Source organism: Anser anser (genome assembly GCF_964211835.1).
Source record: "Anser anser genome assembly, chromosome: 20".
NCBI classification, from domain to species: Eukaryota; Metazoa; Chordata; class Aves; order Anseriformes; family Anatidae; genus Anser; species Anser anser.
The window spans coordinates 8,635,724-8,655,435 of NC_139741.1; the positions used below are offsets into that span (position 1 = coordinate 8,635,724).

At 44.1% G+C, this 19,712-nt stretch overlaps 1 protein-coding gene across 2 annotated transcripts in view; it reads left to right on the forward strand.

The window, feature by feature from the left end:
• Positions 1–19,712, forward strand: part of LOC310884569 (sphingosine-1-phosphate transporter SPNS2-like) — a 136,182-nt gene that overhangs the window by 106,561 nt on the left and 9,909 nt on the right. Inside the window, exons 11-12 of one of the 2 annotated variants that reach the window (XR_014574287.1) lie at positions 7,641–7,804; positions 8,380–8,462. Coding sequence is in view for 1 of the 2 variants with exons in the window: in XM_083806511.1 (XP_083662637.1) it covers positions 7,641–7,804 (164 nt within the window). In the remaining variant the exon portion in view is untranslated. The remainder of the gene's footprint in view (positions 1–7,640; positions 7,805–8,379; positions 8,463–19,712) is intronic. The other variant, XM_083806511.1, reaches the window with a different exon arrangement.

Here is a 19,712-nt window from a genome sequence, read left to right on the forward strand (position 1 = left end):
CCTTGTAGGACTAAGCTGTGTCAGCCAGTTGTCTCTGTTTGCTGGATACCAATAAATGTTGTATTGATCTTATAATCCTCATGTAGAGCATAGAAAAGTACTTAACAGCTGCAGCCTCACATGTGCGATTGCTCCCTTGCTCTGTGGTGTGCTGTAAAAGTTGAAGGTCAGACTCACATTTTTCTGTAATCTCCCCCACTTCCAAATCTTGCAGTGCAGTTACATCTGATGAATGCTTTGCATTTAAGCAGTTTCTTAGAATCACCAAAAGTGCCAAATATATGCTAGTGTTTAAAAGCTAAGTGGAAGGAAGCGTGTATGTGTGGTTGTTTTTCATGTCTCTTTAAATATTGATAACTTTTCTTATGGTAAAAAGGATTAAGATTTTCTTACAAAGAAGCTATGCAAATGCAGTCCGAGGGTGGCAGCTATAGTTTGCAGAAGGTTTTACAACCTGCCAAACACAGAGATCAATTCCTATAAATCAGTGCTGCCTGTTCATTCACAAATAAGAATAGGCATTGCTGCAGTATTTCATTAGATGAGACAGTTTTTATTCCGATATAACTGTAGCTTTTTCAGGACCTTTGCGATAACCTGCCGAATTTAAATAATTCCCATTTAACATCTTGGAGTATAACTCCATGCTTTATTTTTGAGGTAATTTCCCGTTTTATGTATTAGACCCCTGTGCCCTGGTACTTTGGCTTTCCTTCCTCCAAGTCTGCCGTTTGCTTTCTCTGTGAGCACAGCAGCATTTTCCTCTTCCATGGTTGCCTTGCTTCTAGTCCTGGCTGTGAGGAGAGGCAGGCACCTGCTGCAGGCTCCGAATGTGCCAGGGAAATTGCTGCTGTGGGCACACACTGTCCTGGCTGCTCTGGTGCTGGTGTCTCTTCTGCTTTATTAAATTCTTCCACATCTGCCCTGCACAACCATCCATCAGGTCTGGGGACTGAAACCTGTCTGTATCCATCACCTGGCAGCATCAAGGTGCGAGGAATGGGGCTTTAAAGTGCCGGTGGTCAGCATCCCTCCCCCAGTACTTTTTACTGGGCTGAAAGCTGCTCCCTGTGCCCAGCTGGTGGGGGTACCCCCATGGCCTGACCTCCTTGGCTGCCACTTCTTCAGATTTACCAGAGGGACACAACCTCCAGCTAAGCGGTGTGGGGACAGCAGACCGCGTCTGGCAAGGAGTGTGTTTGTGCCGTGCCTGAGCACGCTGTTTTTCCTGGCAGCACAGCCCACAAGTGCCTGGACAGGCATCTTCTCATTTAACAGTCCCCTTCTGAAAACCAGGTCTGAGTGTGGGTGACCTCATAATTAATTGTAAGCAAGTGTGAGCTGTTCTGCTTAGTTTTGAAGGGGTTTTGTGCAATTTTATTACCTAGAAAAAAAAATTACGAATAAGCTTATCAGTTGTCACCCTTCACTTTTCTCCCCCAGCTTTCTTATGCGAGTAGGTTGATAAACTAGATCTAATGAGCTACTTAAATAGCAGGAATGCTAATGACCTTCCTTTAGCAAGTAGTTAGCAGAACAGTGTTAATTATCACTGGTGCAGAGTATCAAGAAGGCACATCAGCATTTGATTAGGGGCAAGAAGATTTGTAGGGAATGCAGTATCTGAGACACTTCTTTAATGAAAGTTATAATTGGAGGTGTAGATATAACAGCCTTCTTGTCCCAGTTTGAGACGGCCTTTTTGGTGATTTGCTTTTAAAGATGTTTACCCATCCAAGTAAATATGTAGGTATAGGAAGGAGAGTTTCTACATGAAAAGGCTTGCCTGCTTGAGGAAGCTGAATTCATGTATTATGGTTTACAACTCCTATTTTATGGTTTAAAATACTATGGCTACTCCAGAATAGATCTGCGGACACGGCTACTCTGCAATAACATTCTCTCCAGTTTACTCTGCTACACTAAAACAGACAAATGTGCAAGTTATTCTCCTAGCATCGCTCTGGTTTATGGACTATCAGGAGCTATTCCACTGCTGTTGTGTGGTTAAGGGTGGAACAGAGGTCTCTGTCTTGTTGCCTTTTGCAGCGAGTCCCATTCCAGGAAGGCCACCTCCCTTTTGCCGAGGACACTTTTTGGTGTGTGTCTGCCCGACAGCTTGTTCATTTCTCAGGGCTTGCGCCCTTTGAGAGCAGAATCAAGTTTTCAGCGAGCATTGCCTGTAATGATGAATCAAATCCTGCTTCTTGAGAACTGTCCCCTGCCCAGTGGCACTGCATTTGAGGGATCAGACCACAAGTTGGTTTTTACCCCTGTTTCTTTCCCTGCCACACGATCATGAACCCGTAACAGCAGTGTGCTGGTGCTCGGGAGGAGTATTGGCTGGGGGAGCACAGCTCAGGGTACTGGTGTAATGAGTGACTTTTTGTAGGATCGTAGCGTACAGTTGTAATATTTATAGCATATCTGAGTGCATCTAGGCAGCATCTTCCATCGCCTAATGGAGAGAGCAGATGGCATGGGAGGCACATTCACGGTTTTGATTGTTCCTTGTATCTTTACTGATTGCCAGCTGCTTTGAGTGGTGTTCTCTAGCCCCAAAGTATCGCTCCTGCAGTCTTCCCCCACAATCGTGCTTGCAATATGACCCAGATTGTGGTGGGTAAAGTGGGGTTTGCTCTCGCAGTCCAACATCTGATACACATGTTTTAAGGAAATATTGCAAGGAAAACTGTCCCCAGACCCTCATCCTTACTAACTATTTCTTCAAGCAGTAACTTTATGTTGAGGATTTCTTTGGTCCTGGCTGAGCTGAGTAATTAAAAGCTTTTTTCACAGTGCATGGAAAGGCCAAATCTTTGACATGGCTGTCAGTTGCAAAAAAGGGGAGAATTAAGCACCTGGAAATCAATCCGCACAGGATTTATTTCATTTCAGTGACCTAACAAGCTTTCCACTTCTGCTGACTCATCAACAGACAAGATTTAAATCTGTCCTAAAAAAAATAACCAAATGACTTCCCTTATATAAAACAGTCTTTGCCAAGGGTTCACAGCCTCGTTTTCTTTTCCAGAAGAAAAAGGTGCTGTGCACCTGTCATTCCCTGTGACTTTGGTTAGAAGTGCAGCTTCTCAGCATTTTTGATAAATGGATGTTTAAAGTATGTAAAAGTATCTAATTAAAGCAAACCCAGAAACTCCGAGCTGATCTTTGTTCCACTCAAGTATTTCAAGCTCTGTCCCATCTGCTCTGTCACTTCTTTTCAGTGCACTGAAAATCTCACCTAAGGGGCTTCTTTCTCAAGTTCCAAAGACCCTGTAAACTCCCAGCATGGCCACAAAGCTTACATGGTGCTGAGCACCTTTCAGAATGAGGTATCTGCAATATGGGGGAAGGTGCCGGTCCTTCTTGCTGCTGCCAAGCATCATGTCACTCCAGTCGGCAGCAGGGAAGATGGTGGTGGATATCCATCCTGCAAAGAAATGAGAGTGCAGGGGTCAGGGATACTGCTAAAGGTGTGCTCCCAAACTGCAGTCCTCTGCCACAGACCCGATTTCTGCACCTAAGTGGGCATCACCCACCCCTACACATTTCAGTACATGTATCCTAACATGAGCCATGTTTCTCGATTCCATGTTGCCCGTGGTACAAGGCATCTCCTGCTAGGAGAGAAGAAAGTCTGGCGTTGCCTTACAAAATCCCTGAGCAGCCCAGACCTGGAGAGAAAGCCAGTTAATGACACGGAGAAAATAGTCTTCCAAACCTCTCCTGTTGGCTAGGTCAAATGTTGTTAGGAGGCAAATGTTGCTCTAACACCCAACAGACACACAAAGTCCATTTGTTAGCATTGAAAGTGCAGCACTTGATCGATTTTTTTAATTTTCCGTGGCCCTTTTAAGGAAGCACCAGTTATTTAATGAAGTCTGCTGATCCTGGGAGGAGTCAAAGGGTATAAACTGATGAGCTTAACACAGGGGAAGCAGTGCAGGAATTCTTGCTACAAGTCATGATGGGGCAAACCCAGGTACCGTGCACAAATGCAGGCTATTGATATTGTCACCAGCCATGTAACAAATCTGGCTTTGATCTCGGAAGGGCACAATTAACATTAACAGGATGTTTGACTTTTAGTCCTCCAACATCGAGACATGCCAATGTTAAAATTGAAACAAGTTTTAGAACGCAATTCTTTTATCTTTCTGCAGTTTTCAGAGCTAGTGTCACAAAATAGTTGGGTTTAGTTCCTCTTTTATAATGTGTTTCTCATGCCATTAAGCACAGTGCAAATGTTTGTGCTCCCCCACAGGCTCAGCAAATTGTTTACTTTTACTTTACAAAATCCCTTATTTTTTGTTGCTAGTCTTCACTTGCATTCATATTAGATTTTGAGGGGGGGGGGGGGGAACCTTTCACATGCATCTGAATTCAGAGAGGGTGAGCCCCACATATCTGTGGTGAAACTGTTGGGTTACAAAGGTGCTGTGTTAAGGAATCGTGCTGAAGAGAGAAGCCAGAGAGAACCTGGCTTGTATCAGATTGGTAATAATAAAAATTGGGTATTTGTGCCAGATACTGCAGTGGAAATATCCTTTTATGTAGCAAAATTTGTGTCCAAAAGGCAAAGCCAGAAATGTAGAAAAATCAAGCAATTGCAGAGGAATTAAGATGTACCACTCAGCAATAAGAGAGGGCAAGTGAGATGATGATTGCCATTACATTGTACAATTAGGGAGTGACTTTAACTGCTCCTGCTCTTCAGGAGGGAGAGTAACACAAGAGCAAGGTGTTTTGCTGTAGAGCTTCAGCATACCTGAACATCCATTGGTCCGAAAAATACAATACATGCTTCCAGAGAAAGGTAATAAAGTTTCCTTTCGCTGTCTTCTGCACTCAGACTGAGACACAAGCAGAGATTTGGAATTTGGGGATCAGGCCCCTTGGTGCTGTACTGTTTGTTCTCCCGAAAGTGGGCATTTTCTCTAGCTGGACTCCATCCAGCTGCTTGCCGCCCACTGAACACGTCAGTTGTGTTCTCTTATAAAAACGCCGTGAGCCGAAGTGTATTTAGCAAAGTCATTCCTCTTGGCCCGAGACCTATCTTAGGGAAAAGAAGATGTGAACTTTCATGCTTAAGATGTTATCAAATCCTTGCAAAACTTGCAAAGCAGCAGGAGAGCTCACTCACTTTCCACCCCCAGGTTTTGGAGAAATGTTTTGGAGTTTTTTTGCCACTTACCAATTGGCAGAGCAAGAAAAGCAATCCCGTACCTGACTCCTTGCTGAAGAACTGGAACTGACTGTGCATGCAGCACCTGCTTTTTGTTACCCGTGATGGAGGGAAGACACTGAAAATGATTCTAGATTGGGTCTTGCCAGATCACAGTTAGACAACTCAGAGTCCCATCATTGCAAGGAGTCTGCAAGCCAAAAATTGACAGGCCAGAGCAGACCATTTGGCAAACTGTGTGTTGTTCTTGGAGCACAAGTCTGTAATAACGTCCTGTGTCCTCTGGAGAGGAGACGCCAAAGTCCCAGCCTTAGCAGGTGGCTTGTACTGAGTAGAACAGAACAACACAGAATAGTGACTGCAAGTTAACAGCAAAAACAGTATCTAAGCCCTGATAAAAGTTCCAGAATTAAGAGATTGGTGAGAGGACTATAGGAAACTGAGGTGAGAAATCCATCTGGCTTGATGGGTGGAATTTTACCTTGGGTGGGAGGAAACACTGCTGTTCCTAAAACATGCACTTAAGATTCTGTTGGGTTAAAAATGGCAAAGGTACAATAATTAACATTACCAAGACCTGTTGGTATAAAAGGTCAATATGATGCCTTAGAAGGCATAATTAGAAGTGTGGAGCAAGGTGTATTGGGAGTTTTATTTGTTGGAGACTACATTTTCAAAGCTGTTTTTAGCCTAGAATGTCACGTCACCTATGCCTGGCTTTTCATCATCCGTAGCTGATCTATCATGTCAATTTGTTGAGTGATTTATTGCCTGCTCCTTTCAGAGGATAATTGGATCCATTCCCAATAATGAAATTTCTCAATTTCTGTTGTAGAATAGCCTCAGTTCTGGCTATTGCACACAGAGGAGCTGATTGAATATGGAATTTTGGTTCATAATGAAGAGAAAGGGAAATGTGGGGAACTAAGGTGTCTGGATACAAGAGGGAATAGATTACCAGCTGAGGTCCCTGTCTTCTGGGTGCAGTGCATGTTCTGTTGATTTCCTGGGCGTGCATTCTTTTCACATTTAAGTCTTTTTGCTACTTTTTTAATGTCTCTCAGATTATTAGCCACTGTTGTTTGTCTTTCAGTCTAAGGACTTTTTTAGCCATCAGTTCTCACCTGAGACTTGGTGCTAATGCTCCTGTTTTTCTGTGGGTGTGTTATACAATGTGAACGAAGTGCTCTTTGAGAGGCCAGGAATGCTTCCGTCGCTATATCTGAAGCACTGAAATTTTCTCCTCCTCCTTTCTAGTGCAGAGAATGAAACAGAGAAGTCTGGCTAAAAACCTTCAATCAGTTCTGTAGATACACTCTTCCTGTGTTTATTCACTTGTCTCTGCTTGACATTGCTGTCATGAAAGCCGGTCCTCTGCTCTTCCGTGCGCAGAGTCGTTTCCCCTCCTGCATCAGGCTGGCTGCTTCTCTTTCCCTTCACTGGAGCTGGAGCCAGGCTCAGTAATGAGGAGGATATTAAGACACAGAGGCCACCAGTGCTCCAAAGAGTCTCCCTGCTACAGAGCCTTTAAAGCGCACACTGTGACCTCTTCATTGGTGTCTCCCTGAGTGTCATCTCTCTGTGACCTTCTGCTGAGCTTCACCCCTCTGAGGCATCTCTACGCACACATTTACCTCCCAGGTCAATGCAGTTGGCTGCAGGGCTGTGAATCCGTGCTTTCTCCTGGGTGTAACATTTTATCACTTCACTTAGCTGTAGTTTGTCTAGATTTAAGCTTTCAGTGTCAGATTTTGCTACACCGCCTTTCTCACCAGCAATAGCGTGGCAGTTCAGGAGATGCTGCACAAGCTTTGACTGTTTCTAGAACTGATTTGCGTGTGTGCACGGCCGCAGGAGTCTATGCTGCAAATTCCCTGCAGTCTTTTGGTATCAACTGGCATTTCTGCCTCAACAAAAGGTCACAGACAAAGCCAAAACTGGACATTTAAATAGCCAATGCCTTGGGACTCATCCTTACTGCTGCTACCTCTGTTTGATTTATAGAGGGTAGTTGTTTGCTGGACAGTCAATATTAAAATGTGATTGTCTTAGCTGCAGACACTCATTAAATATTACTGAGCTTTAGCAAGAGCTTTTCATAACAATTTAAATACTACGAGGTTAGACACCCGCTGATTCAATCACTGAGGTAGCTAGGGAGAAGGTGGAGAGGGTTGTGGGAAGAATAATAGATTGGGACAGAAGAATGATGGGGAGAGGGCAACCTTGTTATGCTGCTCACAGCGAGAGGTGCCCGGGCTCCAGGGTGCAGAATAACTGCATGTGGAAGGCTAAAGCACGCAAAGGGCATTCAGCCTGTCATGAACAAACTCTTCCATTTTAAACGGTGTGCACATGTTCAGCGGGTGGTTGTTTAGGGAGCTGTGTTCCCTTGGTATTATCATGTCTATTTTTCATCTAAGTGACTAATTTTCTTGCTCTTCTCTCCTAGATCTCAGACCTGATACGACAAAGCACAAAGGAGTCCCCGCTCTGGGAGTTCCTCAGCTTGGGGTATGCACTCATGCTCTGCCCGTTTGTCGTTGTCCTAGGAGGGATGTTTTTCCTGGCCACAGCCCTCTTCTTCCTAAGTGACCGAGCCAAAGCTGAACAACAGTGAGTAACCTGGCAATTGCAAATGGGGAAGTACCAAAGCCTGTTTTCTCTCTCGAACTCTTATGCTTGTACTCTTTCCCTGGGCCTTGGTCCTTCCAGGTAAAGGATGTCAGGTTGTATGGTAAGAACCTCAGCTCAGCAGAGTGCATGAGGCTGCACGAAGCACAGGGGCTTGGGTCATGCTGGCTGGGCATCCTTTACACGCTTCTGCTCTGGTGGATCTGTGACTGGCTTACAGCCTGGAGGGGAGCACAGCACTTACGATCACAGACCCCTTTTACCCGTACGTGAGCATGCCACAGGCCAGGCCATCTGTGAGGGGCTGCTGTGTGCTGGACCTGTGGAATGCTAGGTGGACAGCAAGAGATACCTTACAGAGCTTGGTGGTCAGCTTTGAGCCCAGAGTCCCATCTCAGCCCCCTGTGTCCTGCTCACTACCTCTAATCTACAGCACAGCAGGCAAGAAGGAAGGAAGCTGTGTATGTGGGGACACACGCGCTCAAGGGTCACTGTACTAAAGATAGTCTTACCCAGTCCCTTGTTACAGCTTGTAAAAAAAAGCTACTGTTTTGCAGTAAAGAAACCGATTCGGACCACCTCACGGTTGGCAACTACAGTAATTCAGAAGACGCTTCCACATGACATAAACACTCCTGGGGTTAGTCTCTTTCTCCTAATTGTTGAACAATAAGAGTACCTGTGTATAATGGCATGCTGAATATGCGGGCAGGTGACTAGTCTGGAGTTGACTGGAGGTTGCCTTTGCCTTGCTCCCACTGGGAGGAGGAGGAGGTTATTGTTCCTGCGAAACAGCTGCGAGAGCCATTTGCAGTGGTAGAGGAACAACGGCGTAGACGTGCTGTTGTAGCAGCAGTGCTGCATCAGACATCCACAGCAACAGGAACTTTGTGTGACTGAGCTTCACCCATGTAGATCTCACTGCACGAGTGTTTGTATCAGTTTAATGGCACAGATGTAGATACGTGGGGCAAAAAAACACAATGCGGACGTTTTAGCAGCCTGTGATAATTGCGCAGACCAAGAGAGTAGAGTGTACCTTGCTGTACATTGAAGAGAGTGGCCCTGGCTTGTCACTGTCGCTAGAAATGATACAGCTACAAGGCAAATAAGGTGTTTGGAAATTGACACAAGTGTGTGAACAGTTTGGGTGATACTCTCTGGCTCACACCATGTTATCAGATGGATGCAAGAGATTTGAAAGCAGTGCCAAAATGCTGTCCTGAGTCCCTGTAAGAGCAGTTCCACCTTCCTTTTACTAACACACACAAATACAAGATAAAGTTTTTCCTCTCCTGGTGCCTATAGGTATCTATTCCACCTGTAATGAAGTGTTTAAACATGCTGGAGGAAACAAGACCTCATCATGCATCTCGTAAGAAGGTTAAGTCTTGCATAGTGGAACTTTGGTGTGGCTTTGGGGATGTGGCATGACTGGCGTGTGTCTGGTTTGTTACTATCTGCATATGAAGGCTTTAAGTTGCAGTAAGTGGAGTTGGAGATTAGACGTTAGGAAGAACCTCCTAAGAGAAAGAAGAGGTCAACGGTACAGCAGATTATCTGGAGAAGATGCGAAACCTGTATGGGTTCCTAAGGGCCTCCAGCGCCTGGAGAGCAAGGAGGATGGGAATTGCTCTGGCTGCCTTTCAGCCCTGTTCCTGTAATGGCAGACATGAGCTGTACATGCAAGTAGTGATGATCCCTTGGGGACATGGCAAGATGAATAGAAGTTTCTAGGTGCTCAGGGTGACTTTTATTGCAGCAGGGAGCCAAAAACACAATTTGGTGATAGTAAGTAGTAGAGAGATTGCATCCCACAGCTCTCCTTTATCCTGAATAAATGTGTTTATTTTTGTCTATTGTTGTCTAGCCTGAGCAGATTTGGTTGTATTCTGTTCATGCCCAGAGCATACCGGCTCCCAAACCAGTCACTGCTCTACTTAGTGAAGAACCTTAGTTATGCAGGCGTCAGACCTGCTTTTGCTGCACTCTTTTTCAGCATCCTTCCCTTTCCTGGTCTGATTCATGCTCGTTTCTGAATTTTACATTACTCAGTTACTGATCCTACGTGTATGGGTGCAATCTGTCTTAGAGGGAGAGCAGTTGTCATAAACAACAGCTAACAAAACAATCTCTCTCAAATGACTTCTGCACTCTTTCTGGATATGCCCACTCCCATGTTAAAAATACTCTGGCATCCTACCGTCAGATTTCTGGAAACTGCAGCTTAATTCAGGTTTGACACATTGCTGAACAGTAAGACAGTATCTTTAATAAGGGTGGCAACTGCTGAGTAAGGCTTCTCTCCCTGCCATGTGCATGGTGTCTGTGCTGTCGACTGGGTCCCGTCTGCTCTTGCTGACAGGGTTCGGTGGTCTTCTTGGAAGAATTTACGGAGGAGGATTTGTTATTAGCTGCATGTCTGCCTGTGAGAGAAAAGACAACTGAGTGTTTTGCTATTAGCAGCTTAGAGCTCCATGCTGGACTCAAACCCAGTGTCCATCTCCAAGCTATCTGACAAGCCATCTGCACTTGGCACTGCGCACCTTTGGCAATGATAACTGCCTGCCTGGCCAAGCCTTTCTCATATCCTACCTGTTATTTGCTGGGTATGGGAGAATTTCTTCTTCAAGACGCCTTATTTTCTCTCTGCAGTCAGTCGTGCTGCTCAGACAACAGGACTTGGAGCTGTGCTTTGCCAAAAGAAATCAATTAACCTGCAGGAATCACGAACGCCAGTGTCACATGCCAGAGATTAAATCCATTCATCACCAGTAGGGTCAGGGTGTACGGGCCAGATGTCAGAGACCCCTCTAATGAACTAATATGGAAGCAAAGAAGTGTAACGCTGCTCTCTGCAGCCCTCCTCTGCCTATGGAAATTAAGCTTTCTCTGCTTTAATTCCAGTGCTTCTGTGAAAAGTAGTTCTTTTTTTGGTTTGGTTTGGTTTGGTTTGGTTTGGTTTGACTTGTTTGTTCCTTTGTGTGATGGTCTCTGGGTGTTTGCTTTGAGATAATTTCTTCTTCCAGGCAGGACAGAGTATCAGGATAGCAACGCCACTTTCCTGTAAAGCTTTTTCCAGTTTCCACCACGTTTCCTTTCAAAAACAGAATTTCCAGGCTTTCAGTGCCTCATGGTGTTCTTACACTACTTTTATCATTGCCCCAGTTCTTGGCTTATTTTGTGCACTGCTTTTGTAGCACAGGAATTCCAGTCAATAGGGCTGCCCCTCTCACAAAAACACTCATCAGAAAAAAAGTCTTTATATAGCAACTCTTTTCTTAAAAAATCCTGATTCTTTTACAGTGACTTTGATACAGTCTTAGGAGTCTGACAGCTTAAAGAGGCTTTCAGTCAATTTAGGACTGGCAGAGAACATGATACAGTATATCACTCTGTAATATAATCCAATCGTTTTTGGTGCAATTTTTAAAACACAAATTTAGCCTCACCCTTCTAAAGTGCTAAGAGAGACAAAATGGTTAGAAAATACTTTCTGTAAGAGCTCTTATGCACTAGTAGTAATAAATATAGCAGTTCTTTTTGAAACCACTCCACTACAATTACTGCCGTGGTTTCACTCGACTATCCTGTTGGTCCTTTCCTGTTCTGTAGTGCTGTGGTGGAGGGCTAAAGCAGTCATGTTTTCGTTCCAAACATGACTACCTTCAGCTGTATATTTCTCTTACGTGCATAATGAGAATTTTATGACACCCGAGTTGTACTTGGAGATGCTCTGGGAGACGATACATACAGGGAGAGGGGAGAGTATCTTGCCAGGACAGAGCCCTGCAGAAACAGACCAGAAATCTTATTATCAGCCAGATAATAATAATAAATTGTAATAATAGCTAATTATTATAATTATTAATATATTAATGACTGATTAATATAAATACTATAATAATTATTATAATAGCTAATTATTATCGGCCAGATAATAATAATTAATTATCAGCCAGAAGGCAACTTCCAGAGGTCAAGGGCACTTCAGGTACTTCACTTGGAAGTAAAAGCTCAGCACTGCTGGGAATTACATCCGTGGTCTACGTCTTGTTTCTTGCTCATAATGCAGATAACGTGAAAAAACAAAGCTTCACCCTGGAGAGCTGCAGAAGAAATGCCTATACTAGTACTTACTAGGAGCAGTGGCTTCACTAGTAATTAGGAAGAATGTGCTCTTTTCATTATGAAAAGTTTTTTTTTTTAAAGTCCTTTCCACAAGCTCTGACCACTTTTGGATGCCAGGGCATATAAATCACTGTAATGTAATTAGCACGTAAGATGATTTTTTTCTGGGCAGTCAGCATGAGTGTCAGGAGCATCAGGAGCTTTGCTGTGCAACGCTCCTCTGTTTCTGCACAGACATCGACCTGTGGGACCACAGATGCTCTGCAGCAGGCACAGGGTGGTTCTGTAATCCAGGTCCAGTCTCCAATGTCTGCTTCCAGTTGTTGCTGAGAGAAAACCCAAATTCACCTAGATTTTTCCTGAGAAACACCACTCTGTGCAGGTGTCGGATAACCTACCCCTCAAATGATTTTTTTTCCTATATCATTTTTTATTTAATCACTGATTTTGTACCTGGAGGCTTGAGATTTTCTGTTCTTTCCTGTACGCATCCAGCCATACAGCAAGATGCTCTGGGTGGCTATCCAAGGTTTATAATTGTTCAGTCTCTCCCTGCATCCTGTATGGTATATGCTGGGTATTTCTGCCAAAGATACAGCAATGCAGATCAGGCAGCAGGATGCAACTGCAGCGTATATCCCTGGCGCAGACACAAACAGGAATAAATAGCTGCCCTGATGCAGCTGGTCAGAACAAAAGAATTTAGGAATTTAACTAGCTACCACCCATCACTTCAGAGAGACCTGCAAGCATAAATGGTTCACCTGTTTGTTTACAAGACTAGTAAAGAATCAGGTTACTTGAACAGCTCTAGTAGGTTTTTCTTCTTTCTGAAGAAAATCAAACATTCATAAGAAATCAAACATTTCATAAGAAAAAAATTAACACCTTTGATCAGGTGAGGAAACTCTAGCTGAGTAACAGTGGTAATTAACATTTCATTTAAAAGTGGTGGGTAAAACACTGCAAAGAGAATACTTATTACAGACTAGATAGTGCAAGACCAAAGGAACAATTCCTAGTCCATGCACCTTTTCTTCTGTCTTAAACATGGCAAATCTGAAAATTACATTACAGGAAAAATGAGAATAATCCATTTTCAGACTCTGTCTCCTGCCTCACATCAGGCTTATTTTTAGCCTTTTCTAGAACTAGATGTAAAATGATCTTCCAGTTCTCCTATTGCAGCAATTTGAAAGTGCCTGACCTTATTTTTGCTTTGCAGATTCTATTATGTGGGGCAGAGGAAGGACTCACACAGCTGTCAACCCTCCTTTCTCTGATTTTTCTGTGGCAGTGGTTAGAGACAGAAAGGAACCCATCAAATGACCTTATGCTGTTGTCAGTACAGGAGAGAGTCCCCTCCATTAACAGTGCCGCAGGTATAACTGGGCGGCTGGATTGGTGCACAGCACATTCCACTCTGGTCATTTGCATTACTAAAAAGAATTTATCTTACATGAAATATTTTAAGATGTGCTGCAAGGTGGTTTTTTTTTTTTTTTTTTTTTTTTTTTAGAGAAGCTGAACATGAACTTCAGAGAGCTGTCTCAGTGCTGCATTGAAGCAGAGTCCCAGTCTGAGGATTTCAGGGCCAGCTAGTGGATTTAATCACACGAGTCCCATACGGGGATATTCGAGGAACAGTTCACCCACTGCTGATATTCAGCTATTTATGGGGAATAATACGATTACTTTGCTTGCTTTTTTCACTTTACAAAAAAGAATGAGTTAAATAGTTCCTATAGGTATATAAGCTCAGAATACTTTTTTAACCCATCTAAGATGCCCTTAGCCTTTCGAAGGCATGCCAATTTGCAGCAAAAAGCCCAGCTTAGGATGCAGAGGCTCTGTGATGATGAAGTGTGTTCCGAAGATCAGAGTGACGTGAAAAAGATGCATAAACTGCAGATGGAACAGGATTAGACTATTAGATGGCTTATATGGAACTGAAGAGTTGGGAGGTGGTGATAATATAAGTAGGTTTTTTATTGGTGGAAAAAGCCTACTTGTAGAACTGGTTTGTGGTTTGTTGTTGTTTTTTGTTTTGTTTTCTTTTGTTTTCTGGTTGGTTGGTTTTTGTTTGTTTGTTTTCCCATGTTTACTAGCTATGTTTGTAAAGTCATAAATGGAGCTAGCAGATACAAGAATGTAATGGCTTGGGACTAGCTGAATTTTAAATGCTGATTTGCTTTCTTCAGTTGGGAGCTGCTGGTTTCATGCAGATGGAAAATATGGTCTTATAACAAACAAATTACTGTTTTGTTCTCTTACTTTAGTCAACCTGCAGATTTCCTGCAGGTTATGTGTAGGAAGATGTCAAAGGTCAGCCTGGTTGCTCACAGACACGTTGAGACAAATCGTGGTCCTTACACAAAAAGCTCACGGCATTTGAAATATGCTGTTCAAGTTAATTGTTGGCAGCAGGAGCTTTGCTTAAGTATAGGCAGAAGGACAGAGCCAGCTGGTGTTGGCATAGCTCTTGCTATCTGCAAGCTGTGGCAGAGGCTGCAGGCAGAACGTCGTGGTTCTCCAAGCCCCTCCATTGCCCATACGTACTGTCCTTTTGAGGTTAATCTCCTGTGCCACAGTATTCCTAGACTATTCCTAGCTATTTGCTGTTCTACAGCAGAAAGGGAATTGTTCCACGTGGCTGAAGTTAGAGGGAGGCACAGCTTCTTTTTCCAAGAGCATCACAAGAACTGCTTTGAGTCCTCCTGCTGTCTTGGTTACTGACTCTGCTGTGACCTTCAAGAAGTAAATGCTATCCCTAACATGCTCATCAGCTGTAAAACAGGATTAAAAGCACTTGCCCACAAGGTGGAAGGGGACTTAAACCATATGCTCACAATTGATGAAATGTGGCGCATTGTCACTGCAAAGGACAGTTCTTGGCATGCAAGGACATTGCCACACAGGAAGATATTTTAAACTCATGCTAAGACAGTTTCTTTGCTAAGGCTGTCCTGGCACAGGTACGAAATCCGATGAAATCTCATGCAGGTGACTGGAGCAACTGAACAGAAGGCAGTCTTCCAAGCCAGAAAGCCTTTCTGACACAGGGAAATAGAACCAATATTGAAAAATGCTGCTTTGCCAGTCTGTTTCCTGAAGACTGTCACAGTCACAGAACGTATTATAAAGGTATTGACTTTTATAAACAGCAGATGACCTCTTCATGTGGAGAACTGCACGCTCATATTCAAGGCAACTGTGTTAATAGGCTAATTAGCACTTAGCATAACGGAAGTCCGTGGACTTGTGCACTCTGAACCTGGACTAGAGGTGTTTGGCAAGGCAGATTTTCAGCCAGTTGTGACTGTGTGTGTGTGTTAGAGTAATTTAATTGTGGTTGGGGCCTTGGCCTGAGTGACATCTTTTAGTGAAACAGGGACAAAACTGTTAGCTTATTACTTCCAGTACTTCCACAAGGAGTATCTGAAGTGTTCTGGCTTAGTCATTCCTCAAGTTGCTGCCAGACCACAACCACATGCCAGAAAGGGCTTGCCCAGACCGTTACAGCAGAGCAGAGCAGGACAGTTCCCCACGGTGGTGTACTTGTCAGTACGATGTTAAAGGTTGGACTAGATGATCTTAGAGCTCTTTTCCAACCTGAATGATTCTATGATACCAGGTAGCTTAGAGACTGGTAAAAGGAGCTGTACCATGAGGCAGTTATTTTGGAGGGTAGGAAATATGTTTGTAATTGGTTGGCATCAGGAAATTGTACAGGAGTTTTTGTTTAAAGATTTAATTAGATCACACCTGTCATGTTTTATCCTCCCTCCCATTCAATCATGCCAAAAAAAAAAAAAAGCAAGACCCTCCATTTCCTCTTTCCTCCCTTACTTCAGTGGACATGAGAGTTACGATGTTATCTAAATATTCCATGGCACTAGAAATCCCACCACCTGAACCCTGAGTTCATCATTAGCTAGCAGAATTATATACACAGGGGCAGACTCAAGCCCAAAGTTTTGAGGGCTTCAGAGACCTGCATCTTCAGTAGCTCTGGAAGTACCATTAGTGTACCACCACAGAGCAGTAAGGCAGAGTTATCTCTGAAGTTCATTTTCATCCAAGACCTTGGTACCTAATGAGTGCTGTTAACTGCTCTTATTCAGATCTGTTCTGTTGCAGCTGCCTGTAAAAACAGAAGAAAAGTTTATTAATTTTTTCTTTACACCATTTTTCACCTCTGTTAAGATCTGTAGCAGAGGAAAAATAGAAGCTGACCGTGTTTATTCCTCTGAGGAAAAATATATTCAGCACCTGGATTAAATGAGCAGATAGAAAATACTAACAGAGTCTGTGCAGCTTTGAGGGGCCGTACCAAATAAATAAAGAAAAAAAAAAGTATTTGCTGCACACGATCATCATATTCTGTTCAGTAAACCAACTGATGTGCAAGAAGAGAAGGGGATTTAAGCCAATTCATTACTTTAGTGCAGCTGGCAGAGCACCTGTCATCACCAGCATGAAGCCCCCATCAGGCTGAACCCACAAGAGAGCTGCTGCTCAGTGCAGACTGACACCATTTCTGGCTCCCGAGGGAAGGGCAGCTCTATGCCAGCGGCTGCCAGGAGGGCTGCACGCAACCAGGTCCCCTCTGAGTTTGGTTTGGAGTGCTTCAGATTTACACAAGCCCCATGCTTCCTCTCTGGCTAGGAGTGAGTGAGCAGAAGCAGCCAGCAGAGCTAAATTAGGCAGTGGTTTCCTACTCCAGTGTAAACTACTCCTGTGTCTGCTTCTTTGTTAAAAAAATAGTGTTATGCTTAGTGTTCTTTAGCAAACTGACCTCAGCTTCAGCCAGCATACTCTTCCTGGGAGGCTGGAGGAACCTGTCATGCTGCATCAGGAAGCTCAGTACATAGACTATTTTTAGCTGTGCCAGTCCTGTCCCTGTACCACTCGCTGGGATCTTTCTAGCTTGATGTATTACTGTTGCTCACCTTCCATGCATCTGCACCTTCAGTCCTTGTTTTCACATGCAGCATGCTAGGAGCCTTTTAAATCAAAGTGCTGAGTTTCAGCAGTAATGCATGTTGTTAATCTTGTGTGTCTTGGACAAAGTTACTGACTTCACTATCAAAAGAGCTCGAGTTCAGTTAAAACAGGACATACTGTCTGGAAGCAACCCTTGATTTGGCTGTTCTTACACCTGGCTCAGGAGATAATAGGTTGCACTAAGGTTAAAGGCAAAGCAGACATTTTTTAGGGCTGAGATGGAGGCACAAGTGCACCTGGCAGCTTGTTCAGTGTCACAGCAGAACTCTGTTGTAGAGCAGGGAATTCCAGCCCCTTCCTTTTGCAGGTGAAAATTGCAAAAATCCTTTGTTACTGGAGGAAAGTAATGCCTTGTGTATGTGTATTCTGCACTGCTTGATTAAAAGCTCTGTGTAGTGAAGGGTTTAAAAGGTACATACTTGAACTGGAGTCTCCAGCCTGCTGGTTGTGCTGTTGGTAATGTGTCTGGCAAAAAGGAGGTGCATTGTTGGGACCAGTGTGTTACCTGCACAAATGTGGTGGAGAGCCAAGCTGAACAAGCGCTGTGCAGTAGCTAGGGCAGTAGGTTTGGCTCCTGCAGTGAACAAAATAATAAGGGCAAGCAGAATATCCAGGGACATCTTTGATTTGTTTCAGGGCCAAAAATCTTTGCACGAAGTCAGCGCCCATACGTGCAGCCCTGTTAGCGCTGTGCGTTACTAGATGAAACTCGGTGCTTTCAGTGGAGTTTGACTGACTCAAAGTCCTCAAGGGAAATATGACAAAATCCCAGTGAAATGCAGCTATAAATCCTTTTGCGGTGAAATACTGGTGAGACAAAGCCGTAGAGTCTGTGTAGAGTATGAACAAGGTGCGATAACATATAAGTGGGGTAATTTGTGCTTTTTACGAGGTGTTTCCTGGTCCTCTGCTCCCTACGTGCTTGTTTTGCTGGCAGGCCAACTGCAAGCTGTGTTTCTGAGGGTGCTGACAGTTATGCAGACAGTGGTGGAAAATATGAGTGAGGTGGTCTGTAGATTTGTGTCCATTTCCCTCCTTTGTTTACAAAAAATGTTAACGTGTTTTGGCGACTGGCTTTGGCAAGGATTTACTTCATGCAATTGATCCCTGCAGTAACAAGCTGGTGGATGAAGTGAGCGATGTGAAACGTACCTTCCTAATGTCCCTGCCTTTCTGAACCACAGCTGGTAAAGTAGGAGGTGATTATTGTACAGCAAGACAACTCTGCCTGTGCCTAAGCCCCCTTTATGCTCCTTTGCCTTAGAGACCTCTTTCTTCAGGCTGCAGCTACACTTGTCCTCTTCTCGGGGTCAGAGACCACAGTGACCACATTACTTCTACCCTAGGATTTTACTTTACCTGACGGACCTGAAGTTGTGTGCATCTGAAGATCAAGAAACCCAGTGAGGAAGGCTGCCCAAGCTCTCCTACTCCATAGCTATTTAGTCACTTCTCTGCAGGAATGCAGTGATAACAATGGTGTGAGCTAACGGTGTGTGCAAGTGACTTCCCGTGTTCATTTATCAATTGATAAAATTCACTGCCACGTCTGAAAGTCATACGGGTGTGGAGCTGCAAATGATGATGCTTCGCCTCGATTTTTCTCGCACAGATTCAGGCAGCAATGTTAGATTTGAATGCTACTGATGAGCTTCAGTAGCTGGATTTGCAGATTGCTGCACCTGGCTGGGCTGCTAATCATCACCGACACACGGCTGGCATGCATGTCATCGGTGCTAAAGCTCTGATGCAAAGAGACTCTTTAATTACCTGCAGTATTTGGAAAAGAAATTTCATGTTTTTCATAGATTTAAGTCCTTAACGTCTCTACTTTTCAAGGGTGTCTGTCCATGTAAACACTTCATCACCTAACACTTCTGGCTGCAGTGTGTTCACAAGGCCTTCTGGAAATGTTCCTTGGCCTTATAGGACTTACTGGAGGGACAACTGGCTGCTGCCCAAGCTTGGGCACTTCCAGGGTTCATCAACAACCTCACCGAGGCCTTGTGTTTGCCATCTGAGTTTGTTCAGCTTTTGTAAGCAGGTCTTACCCTTCTTCCTGCTAAGGCCACTGTCATCAGCCCTGCTCCCCAGTAAGCGCTTCCCAGGCAGCTTTCAAAAGCTGTTCATTAAACCAAGGTTTACCCCCAGCGCTGTCTGAGAAAATTCAGCCAGGGAGGACTCTGCCGAAGGGTGCTGTTTGTGACTCCTACATTCGTATCCCCCCTGAAGCACCACTTCAGCCAGACACTTAGAGCACATCACGGTACTCCAGGAACACACAGTTCTCTCCTGTGAGATGGAGGAAGAAGAAGCCTTAGTCGCCGGCAGGGCTGCTGCTGCGTACAGTGATGTAGCTGCCCCTGTAACCCCAGTACTCTTGTCTACTGAATGAGCTCTTGTTAGTCAAATAATGAGTTATTTGCAGGCTAGAAGGACCCCACTGAAGCATTTTATTGTTGGTTGTAAAAGTTAAGTGATGTTAAGTACAGCAGGCTGTAAAAATTAGGGTGTTATTTCCTAATATGCTTCTCTGTTACAGAAGCCAGAGCCTGACTTGTTTAGATAACAAGAGAGCGAGGCTTTTTGGCAATCTACAGGATACTAAAATACGTGTGTTGTTTAGGTTATGTAAGAAACTGAACATTAAAGGGTGCCCAAAGCATTCACAGAAGTTTTATTTAAGCACTGCCTCTCTCTAGGAGTCTCGTGCACGATGGTGCCCCATGTACTAGCCTGCAAGCGTGTTCTT